Source organism: Taurulus bubalis (assembly GCF_910589615.1).
Source record: "Taurulus bubalis genome assembly, chromosome: 16".
NCBI lineage: Eukaryota > Metazoa > Chordata > Actinopteri > Perciformes > Cottidae > Taurulus > Taurulus bubalis.
Window position 1 is genome coordinate 18,144,163 of NC_136604.1, and position 11,416 is coordinate 18,155,578.

General features: G+C 42.1%; 2 protein-coding genes across 2 annotated transcripts; one reads left to right on the forward strand and one right to left on the reverse strand.

The window, feature by feature from the left end:
• Positions 1-595: 595 nt before the first annotated feature.
• On the reverse strand, positions 596-7,484 carry ngly1 (N-glycanase 1; the record flags this gene model as incomplete). Its single annotated transcript, XM_079232286.1, has 12 exons — positions 596-1,295; positions 1,386-1,563; positions 2,546-2,731; positions 3,132-3,317; positions 3,414-3,524; positions 4,124-4,269; positions 5,057-5,178; positions 5,473-5,695; positions 5,820-5,982; positions 6,367-6,615; positions 6,730-6,844; positions 7,384-7,484. The coding sequence occupies 12 exons, from the start codon at positions 7,482-7,484 to the stop codon at positions 1,120-1,122; spliced, it is 1,956 nt and encodes a 651-aa protein (XP_079088412.1). The 3' UTR covers positions 596-1,119.
• A 521-nt stretch (positions 7,485-8,005) lies between these two features.
• Positions 8,006-10,901, forward strand: oxsm (3-oxoacyl-ACP synthase, mitochondrial; the record flags this gene model as incomplete). The annotated part of the gene is made up of 2 exons (XM_079232405.1): positions 8,006-8,997; positions 10,342-10,901. 2 exons carry the CDS (start codon positions 8,006-8,008, stop codon positions 10,742-10,744), a joined length of 1,395 nt encoding a protein of 464 aa, XP_079088531.1. The 3' UTR covers positions 10,745-10,901.
• Positions 10,902-11,416: the final 515 nt, after the last annotated feature.

Here is an 11,416-nt window from a genome sequence, read left to right on the forward strand (position 1 = left end):
AACGTCTTAAATTCCAGTTAAATTAAATGTCCGTCGGCATAACAAAACGTCTCAGTTGCTGAAAGGTACCCGGACCTGTTTATCTTCCATGTTCTTTCTCGGTTTGCGGTGAAGATACTCCTTTGAATGTATCAAAACAAGCAGAGATGGGGAGTGTATCGCGGCTATTGTTAAAATCGACGAGCGGAGGCACAGCGGGCCTCAACGTCCAACAAAGATGCTAACGGGCTTCTTGCTTTAAAATAAATACGGTACAAAAACACCCGCGTTAAATAGACCCGACGATTACATGAGAAAACACGGCGGAATTAAAATACGAGCTCAACTCAAAAGCTAAGAAAAAAGATGCACTCAAATAGATTTAATTTAGAAATATAAAACGAAGACTAGCTAGCAGCGGCTCAGCTGTCCGGCTCCGCCATCTGCATGATAGACGGCGAATCGTCTCGCGGAGAAACCGACCAATCAGGTGGCGGCTTTTCAAAAGCGCCGGTACCTCAACCAATAGGAAAAGGCAACGGCCTAACGCAAGATGGCAGCAAAAACACGAGCTACCAGGCTGAAAAAAAAATATCTTTATTATCCTGTACCACCATATATTTCCTCATATTCTGCCTTTGACATCACTTCCAACACTTAACACTGGCTCAACACGGTGTAAAGATGCCGTAGCCGAATATGAAATAACACACTTACCAACAATAATTAGCACAAGCGGGAGAAGTGGAGAGCAACCTGAGCTGACAAGGGCATCAGACCGGGTTTGCTTTGAGGAATGTCTCCATGTATCACAAATTACAGTTAAAATGGAAAAAACTATGACTTTGTATAGTTAAAACCTTTTTACATCTATATTTTAGACTGCTTGTCTCAAAAGGTTATTTAGTCATCAGTCAAATTAATGTTCAAGATATGCAACCATATCTGTACTGCGATGGGTACAGTATTCATGTCTTCATTCATCTATCATTAGGCCATACATATTCAATCATCCTGGAGGTCTGACATACATTTATATATTGCACCAATTTGTAATCATACAAAACTATTATTCAGTCATTTTAAGCACTTAACTCGCCATAGCATTTAACACTGGAACAAAAATAATTAAAACAACTGTTAAGCGTCTTCCAAATGGATGCAGATTTCAAACGAAGACTCCTTCGTCTCCTTTAAGCTTTGTCTGAAGAGCTGGGAGTGCTGCCATGACGTCTCCTCCTCTCCGCCACTGAGTTCTGCTTCAACAACGAACTCCGAGGAGCCGGATAGACTCTGGAACGAGTGCATCTTCCCATCTGAGGGTTCAAAACACAGGAGAATAAATCATTAGGAGCAATCATGTCACACATTGTATTCAATCAAAAATATCCATTACATAACCGTACCTCCAGAGAACTCTGTAGTACTCTGGCCCGCCTGCAAGTGCCAGCAGACTTTCCCAGAGTGGAAGGTCTGGCTACTGGCCTTGATTGAGAAAGACTTTATCTTCATTCCCACCGGAGCAAAGTCAAACTTCCAGCAAATCTTTCCCACAGAGGAGCCTTCTGTTCGAGCGATGTACACCTGAAGAAAGAAATACAATCTGGTTACCTCACCTTTGTTGGACCATGATCTAAAATAAATTACTCTAGTGTGTACATCGTTTATTCTCATTTCACTACACTCTTATTATTTAAAATCACTGCAGGTCTTTTATTTTATACATGTAATGAAGTATTTCTAAAACAGAAGGTGCATCCTCTAAACACAAACTCCGACTCGTCTCGGCGTGGTTCTCACACGCTTTGATTAAATCAAACAATGTCTACAACTTCTTTCAAAATGCAAATGTAGATCATTAGCATTCTAATGGGCCAAATAGGGCTCTCTACCAGTTTCAAAGGATGGACCCTGCTAACGTTGGTGATCTTTCATCATAGCACTTCTGGTTCACATTTTAATCATAAGTGCGCCTCTACCATCTCTGCAGGTCAATAAAAGAGCCTGCGGCATCATCCAAGACTCCAGCGCCGACACAGGTTTCTCACACATTTGCCCTCTGGCTGGAGATACAGAAGTGGGAGCTGCAGGACTTCTAGGCTGAAGGTAAGCGTTTATCTTCAGGCCATCAGACGGCCCCCACTTCCCCATGCAGGAAGCTTCATTTAGCATGCCGGTGTTAGCATTTAGCCTAAAGCTCCACTTCGACCAAATACAGCCTCACAGAAAAGCTAGTTTAGCCATAGACTGTTAATCTTGTTTTAATTCGTTTATCACAAAACTTAAAAAGAAAAAGGTTTTAAAGTACCCTTTTCTGAGTCACTGACCCATTTTATGTGTTCTTGACTCCAATTAGGAGTCAATGCAAATGTAAAGATTTAACATTCCCTCTATTATTATACATTTATAATCAAAGATGCATGATGAACAGTCCTTTGATTTATGTTAAGTGTTTACATTTTAAGTTTCCACTCCCCAATAGCATTAACAATGTGTCCTATCCTGAGCCACAGAATACAAAAAAAAAAAAAACATGGGTTTGTTAGTCAGACAATAATAAATGTACCATCTGCCAGTCATCTTCCACCTTCCTGAAGACCGACTCCTTACTCCACACACACTGATCCCAGCTCTGGATGACCTCCGAGTTGTTGGACACTCGACAGTACTGGTCTTTGGTGACACTGTAGCGCACATGCAGCAACCCGTCACTCTTCTCTTTCTCAGTAGGAGTGAACACATAACCTGTAGCCTGAGGAAAAACACACACACTATTTTAGACAAATACTGATTACAGAAATAACTTGCTGAATACAACATTATCATAACACAACAGAACTGTTGTCCAGAGCTGCAAAAATAATAGTGAGGTTGTAATAAACTTTAGTTTTCATTTAAGTAATCTGTAATGACCATCAAAAAATGATTGCTGTCACCTAATATTGAGCCCTAGTTCATCATTACAATAAAGATAATGTTGCTGATGGGAAGAGGCTGAATAAATTGTCTATTAAAAGAAAAAAAAAAAAAAAATATATATATATATATATATATATATATATATATATATATATATATATATATATATATATATATATATATATATATATATATATATATATATATACACATAAATAAATAAATAACTGTACTTGTGTGGAGGTCCCTGCATCAGCCTTTCGGGTCTCTCCCCGTGCTATCCTCCAGGCCAGAGAGCCAGAGTTGCGTCCGCCCAGATCTCCTGGTTTGGGTTTCTTGGGGGAAATAAACTCTACGAGCTCGACAAGCAGCCGCTCTGTCAGCTCCTTCTTCCTTTCTGGACTCTGGGACTGCTGCCTCTTCAGTAACAGAGCAGATGGAACGTGCTTTACTTACTTATCCGACTCAACACGGCAATTGGTCTTACATGCAGAGTTTAAAGGGTTAAGATTTACAGAGGCATTGAATCCAGTAATGGTGTGCAGCAGCCAGGCCTCCTGAACTCTGGTCCTTCTCGACAAAACCTCTGGATGTTTGCTGGAATACCTCCACGTCACATCAACAACCTGCATCACAAACACACGGAAGAGTATTCAGGTCTAAACTACAGTAAAGAGTGCACAACTCGTTGCTTACTGGCACAACGGCAGTGCTGAGCTTTACAGGGGTGGAAATACAGGAAATCAGAACTACCTCTTAAAATAAAACAAATGATATGGAAAGACAACATTTTCATTCACACTGAGCATCAGAACAACCACAGTGTTTTCATGTCCAGGCTCAAAACAGTCTATAAAAGAATACAAGAAGAGAGTAAGATTCTATAATTACCACCCGCATGACATATAATCAGAATAGAACAAGTCCAGAAAAGAATCAAAGTATTGGGACGGACACATTGTTGGCTCCGATCTTTTCATTAAATTCATTGACTGTAAATAAAATACTAAATGTAGCCAACTTTATCTCTAAAAAGGACATAATACTTTTACTTCAATGTTCATTTGGCTTTTTTTTCCTTTTTCTTTTTTAAACTAACCCCCAGAAATAAGATCACACAAAGGCCAAAAATCTGAAGAGAAAATAAAACTGGATCGATACCGCAATAGAATTTAACAACTGATTGGTAACAGTTGTAGTAGAAGAGTAATATGCAGTGTCTGACCTGGTCCTTTGAGAAAGCCAGAACATAGGCCAGTTTCTTCCCCCAGCCAACCTCATACAGGAGAGGATTATCGCAGCCGTTCTCACACGAGTCACAGTGCAGCCAGCGGCGCTGAGAGAGCGAGTAAATCTCTGTCCACACATGGTCTGAAACACCACAGAGAGCCAAACTGATTTTCAGGGTGCCTTTCATATACTGCATTAATTGTTCTAACATCAGAGCAAGTAAGAAAGTACATTTTGTCATGTAGTAAAAATGGGACAACATGTCCCTAATATATGAAACTCAAGTGTGCAAAAACAATTAGCATATAATATCTTAAATTTGTACTATTTAAATAGTAAAATAGTTAAATAAGTGGTTTCAGAGAATGATATTCTTGAAGGCAGCGTTAATTCATTCTTGACCTTGTGAACAGAAACTATTGGTTTCTATTGCGCTTGTAAACTGGCCATTTTAATTATTGATTTGCCAAATATATCCAGTTTAATATCACAAAAAAACAAGAAAAATATTCACCTTTAAGATGCCAGAACTAGAGATATATTTGTTTTTAGAAAATGACTCAAAACGATTGATCAATTAAGTTGCAGAATATCTTTTTCTGCTGATCGAATGATCAATTAAAGATTGCAGCTCCAGTCGTGATAACTGAGCCAACTTGGTCCTCAACAGAGCAGACATCATTTGCTGATGAAGCACATAAGATGTGGGTGAAAGCTCAAGAAGAAGCTATATGCGGATCTTGAGTTGAGATTTTCTTTTAAATCCAAAATGCTGACGACAAATTCACGACATGTTAACATTTCCTTCTAATAGATCAAGTAAACTGCTGCTTTTCTCTGCAGAGCAGAAAGTCGAATCAGTGATGCAAACACTTCCCTTGGGATGAATTAAGTATTTATGAGCCACATCTGTCAGTCATGGACTTACCTGTGCTGTCCCAGATATATCTGGCCTCAAGGCCAAGGGCTCTGCAGCACAGTGTGAAACAGTTAGCCCACTCTCCGCAGCGCCCCCTCCTGGTTTCAAGAAGCTTCTCAGGATTGTTGTACCTGTTAATAACAACAGAGAGAAACCAAGCAATTAAAGCATTCATTATTCTCCATGTGTTTTGTGGTCAAGTTCATTCATACTCTTTACGACTGCAGGAAAAATGTACCGAACCATTTTTTAAAACAGTGTAAAATTACAGTTTGAGATTGATCAATATAATGAACAACCAGTGAAAACTTGTTTCCTCTTTCAGCAACTTAATCATCATTTTAATATTACCTCAAAAGCTGATACTAAATTCCTTTATTGGAGTAGTAAGATCTAACCAAAATGTCTCTCTCACACACACGCACCTAGGGAATCTGGTGGAGAGCTTGCAGCTCTGACAGTAGTGGTTCTCCACTCGCTGGGCTCCCCAGCGGATGTCATCGGGGGTGGGACTGAGGGCGGGCACGCCGTTCCGGGTCGGGCCTTTGCATTGGCTGCAGGGCAGACAGTCCACCCAGGAGAAGAAGTCCTGTTTGAACCATCTGAGCAACTCCAGCACCAGAAAGTCTTCTATCCCAAGTTTACATTCTGCAAATAGGAAAGCTAGTCGTGAGGGTCCCTTTGAATCCATGTTTAATTGGAATCTTCATTTGCATACAGTACACAATCCAAACATACAACCGATTCTTTTGAATGACTATGGAGACTTCACCTGGATCAGCCTCTTTCGCCTCCTTCAGCTTGTGTTCAGCAGCAGACGACAGCTGCTGGTGAGGGATGTGGCTCCTGGCTTTCTGCTGCAGCTCAAGATTTTCATAAATCATCACGTGTTGAAAGTTTGACTGGAGAGCCAGAAAAAAGCTCATACTGTTCTCCTGACAGAAAGACAAGAAAATATCCAGATTACACAACTGCAACAACCTACACCCCAATATCTTAAAACTATTAAGATAAGTATTAATATTGAAGAGGAGCAAAGCATTAAGAATTTCCTAAACACACAAAAGAGGGCTTCGACATGCTCTAAAAGCAATGTGGATGCCACCTTCCTTATCTGAAAACTGGCATTAAATAGGGTTTCACATTATTAAGTTTAGATGTCCATCTTGTTGATTCTTAAATTTGATATGAAAATTATTTTAGCCATTAAAAGCGAACAAAGTGAGATGAGGTGTATTTAGCCTCACTGTGACTCTGCTACAATGATATTACAGCTTCACACTTAACACACTTTAAAACAGGGATGAGCACATCTTTACCAAGGAGGAGGGCTGTGATGGAGCTGGAGTAGAGGAAGGCTGTGATGGAGCTGGTGTAACCGGCTGGCTGGAGGCAGCAGCGGAGCGCTCCGGTACTGAGGCTGAGGTCGAAGGTGCAACAACCTGAGCAATAGGTTGGACTGGCGGTCCTCCACGCAGTCTCTGATCCCTCTCTGCTGCTATGGAGTCCCTGATGAGCTTCAGCTGTTTCACTGATGCAGACCTGGGTAACTTCAGGTGGGTTTCAGCCTGAAAAGAGGTGCAAGAGGTCATAAGATGTATTCAGTTGGTCCAATGAGAGATGAACAAATAGACCATAAGCTAATAATAACTTGTAAGAGTAGCCACATGGCAGGTAATTACCTCCTCAAATCCCATCTCAAATAGACATTCCACAGCACCTTTGACTGGCAACAGCTTGGTGGAGAAGGTAGGATTGCCGATGCGGATCGACCTGTACTTTTCCTCATTGGGATACCTGTTGGAAGGTGACAACATATGAGGAAGTAGTGCTGTTCTTGAGCTATATCTACATTCTTACGTGCAAACCAGTTATGTGGAATTACACTTACTCAATAATCATGTGCCAACTTTACTTGAGGCATTTACCTCAGCCCACAGTGTAGCCCAGAGACAATGTTCTTGGGGTTATAGGTACATATATAGATATTTAACCAATTCAAATATCTCCCTGGTGAGTCACTCTTAAGACGAACTACCCACGAACATCCTGGCGACTGACACTTAAGTTATGTGAAGATGTTACATGCAAGGGCGTGTGCTGACACACAAGTACAAATAAAAATGCATGATTTTTAGACAGGGTTTGGTTGGACGGTGCGCTAGAACTGCAAACACGGCAATTAACGGGCCTCAATTAACGTTACAGCTATATTACCTTTACCGGCGGTTAGGCTGCCGTTGACACTCACTTTATTTGTAATATACGGAAATTAAGTCGACACATCACACCTCAACACAGCGCTGCTGTATTGCGTTGTAAGTTCACAATCTTACCTTAAAATGTTATCCGCGTATGTCAGTAACAACTTCGCAACGTCGAGAAAGACTTCATTTACATTTTCAGACAGTGTTGTCACTGCTGGGGACAAAGCCATTCTGGTATTTCCTGAACAAACTAAAAAGTCCTTTCCCTTTTTAGTATGAGGGCTAGCTTTAAAGCTAAAGTTGCAATTTTTGGCTAATAGATATAGGTCCTGCGTGTAGCTGCCCCGTCAGCGCCTGAATACATGTTTGCAAATTTAAATAATATAAATAACGTTCCCGTAATTTTAACATATTATGTTTCATAACACATAAGTATGTGTTTTCCTGCTCTATTTGGTTTGATTGTATATTTTGTATTTTATATTTACATGGTACACGAATCTGGCGTTCATAACTGCTACCTAAGAATGGCTACAGTCTGATTCAAGGCTGGACTTCCTCGCTTTATGAATGTATTAAGAATTGTCAGCTAACTTTGAAGCGGTGCTCGTCCGGGTAAGTAACACACTTAAACTTCAAGAGTGTGGAGGACATTTCAACTTTGATTTTGTATATTTAATCCTCGGTTATTAAGAGGGGATTCACCAACGCTACAAGCAAGCTGTGTGAAAACTTGACAGTTTATAGCAGCATGGCTGCTCTGTCACTGTCCTGTTGGACTAGACTCCAGCTGAGACCACATAACATAAGGACACTTCTTCAGAAGACCGTCTGTGTTTGTCCCAATCAAGACTACAGACACTGCAGCTCTGGGAAGCACACAAGGAGGGTTGTTATCACTGGCATAGGGTTAGTGTGTCCTCTGGGCACAGGGACTGCCCTCACCTGGGACCGCCTCATTAAAGGCCACAGTGGGATTGTCGCTCTTCACTCAGAGGAGTACGCATCTGTTCCCTGTAAAGTGGCGGCACTGGTGCCAAGAGGAAATGACCAGGGCCAGTTTAAGGAGGAGAGCTTTGCCTCTCGTGGGGAGATCAGCAGCATGTCTCCGGCCATTGTGATGGCCCTTGGAGCTGCTCAGTTGGCCCTGGATGACTCAGGTTGGCACCCCAAAACCCCAGAGGAGCAAGTCAACACTGGGGTGGCTGTCGGCATGGGCATGGTGTCATTGGATGAAATCGCTCGCACTTCCGTTGCCTTCCGAGAAAATGGCTACAAAAAAGTCAGTCCCTTCTTCGTGCCTCGCATCCTCGTCAACATGGCTGCTGGACACATAAGTATCAGACACAAACTGAAGGGTCCCAACCACGCGGTGTCCACAGCGTGCACCACGGGTGCACACGCCATCGGCGATGCCGCCCGGTTCATTGTCCACGGGGATGCAGTTGCTATGGTTGCAGGAGGAACAGAATCCTGCGTGGGGCCCCTGTCAGTCGCCGGCTTCGCCAGGGCGCGGGCCCTCGCCACCAAATGGAACGACGACCCCACGCAGGCGTCAAGGCCCTTTCACCCGGAGCGAGAGGGCTTTGTGATGGGCGAGGGAGCGGCGGTGCTCCTTCTGGAGGAGCTGGACCACGCAGTGAGAAGAGGAGCCCGGATCTACGCAGAGATCCTGGGTTATGGACTCTCCGGCGATGCCAGCCACATCACTGCACCCACTGCAGATGGAGATGGAGCGTTCAGGTGACTATTTGTAGTTTGTTTTGTTTGGATCAAGCACGCAAGAGACAACCTTTTGTGCTTGCATTTAATATTTTCAATTGTATTATGCCACAAAACTAGTGTCACTTATTTAAGCAGTGGTGCCCAACCTGGGGATCGGTGTCGTTGATAATACAAAGGGGTCACACGAGATGATTAACAGACAAAAAAAGCATCTCTGCTACACACAATTATGTTTACTTTTCGTCCAATACTTGCTACTGCTTTTCTATTGTCATTTAAGTTTTTGCTCATTATGTGTGACGTTTTTACACAACAGAAAAATAGAGATCGTACAAATGTTTTTTGTTATGGATATTCTAAATTTGAAGGAGGGAAAAGACATTAAAAAAAACAGCACAGTGGATGGCTATAAACAAATAAACAACCCCCAAACATAGGTTCCCAAGAGATGTTGCATTCTTAATGTATCTCACAAAAACATACCAGATTTGGCTCGTTATACTTTATTATTTATCGCGGCAACCACATTTTCAAAAGAAGGCATTGTGAGCTAAAGCAACACTGTAGACTCCAGTGTATGCTGACTTTTCCAATTACGTAAAATAAGCCTGGCTGCAACAATACATCCTGTTACTGCCAGTCCAAACTGTGGTTCGGTAAGCACTGGCTGTATTCCATAACGTTCCACACATTTGTGGAGGTACAAAGTGTACAGTGGGTTCGTCAGAGTCAACTCGGCTGGCTGCTGCAGCGAGGTTTGTGAGTGCAAAGTCTGCCGGCCTGATCACCTAAGCAATTACCTAAAAGGTTCAGTAGAGCTGAGAGGATCTGCAGACTTGGGTGATAATAAAGTGATGTCGTTCACATTGCATAGTCATTCCATTCGCAGTTTATTTTTTATGATAAAGTATTTATTAGTGCTGCCCCTATTGCTGAGAACTGGGAGGAGAGTGAACTTTGCTGAAAGAAACACAAGCAGAAAGGTTATAAATAAATCCTCAGGTTAGTCCAAACTATTTGGAAGAGAAAACAAAAGTTAACATTAAAATTGTTATAAACATTCTGTTATAAACATTCATCGCAGTTAAATAATAATAATTTGCATAGCGCTTTAAAGGTACTAAAGGCACTTTAGATGGTAAAAACAGAAAGAATAGAAGCAATAACAATGTACACACGAGAGATTACATAACAGTAAGAAAGAAAAAGAAAAAACATGGTTAACTAGCAACACAGGTTAAAGGCAATTTTAAATAAATGAGTTTTAAGGTCTGTTTTGAAAGTGGTTGTGAATGTCTGAGGTGCAGGGGAGAGAGTTTAGTTCGCCACTTCGGAGTTGAACCTTGACCCCTATCTCTACAGATGCATGTCTGCAGCCCTCAGAGATGCTGGCGTCTCACCGGCAGACGTGACGTACGTGAACGCTCACGCCACGTCTACGCCTTTGGGCGACGCGGCCGAAAATGCCGCCATCAAGAGGCTCTTCCGGCAAACGGTGGAGAACCTGGCGGTCTCCTCCACCAAGGGAGCCACCGGACATCTGCTCGGGGCCGCGGGGGCCCTGGAGGCCGCGTTCACCGCTTTGGCCTGCTACCACGGGGTCCTGCCCCCGACTCTCAACCTGGACCGAACCGAGCCGGACTTCAACCTGAACTATGTCCCCCGCACAGCGCAGCCATGGCACGTTCAGGGGAGGCGGGTCGCCCTCACTAACTCATTCGGATTTGGCGGCACCAACGCCTCACTGTGTCTCGCCAGCATCTGAGGACACAGTTCTTCAGTGTGTGTTCTTTACAACTGGTGTCAGAGTTTCACTGACTGAATATTTATATTAATATTATGCAAGTACTACTAGTTGGTCTCGTAGAGCAAGGCTCCAATGGAGCCGCTCAGTGGCCGACTGATCAGATTTACAGATTAAAAGGGTGTGTGTTATAAATTATTAAAGGAATTGTAAAAACATGCTCGTTAGAATTTTCTAAAGCCGAAAGTGTCATTTTCGATTGTCTTCCTCTGTTTGAACAACAGTCCAGAAATGTTCAATTTACAATTATATCAAGCAAAGCAGAACATCTTGAACGGGGATCTTTTGTTGATTTTTGCTGGAAACTACTTCTATAATTATTTGATCTTCAAAATAGAAATAGTTTTTACATTTTTTTTTCTGGTCAGCGACTACTCCATTCATTGTTTTATAACGGCACAAGCCAAAAAAGGTTGATAGTCACTGGCTTAATATCTTAAACTATGTGTTGTATTTGCGCATTTTTTTTGTATGTAGAATCTTAATCTGAAAAGTAACTAGTAATTGTAGCTGTCAAAGTTATGTGGTGGAGTAAAAAGTAAATTATTTACCAGTGAAATGCAATGTAGATGTAGCCTATAAAGTAGTAATCGAAAGCACCTCAAAATTGCACTCCTCCACTACTCACACGTG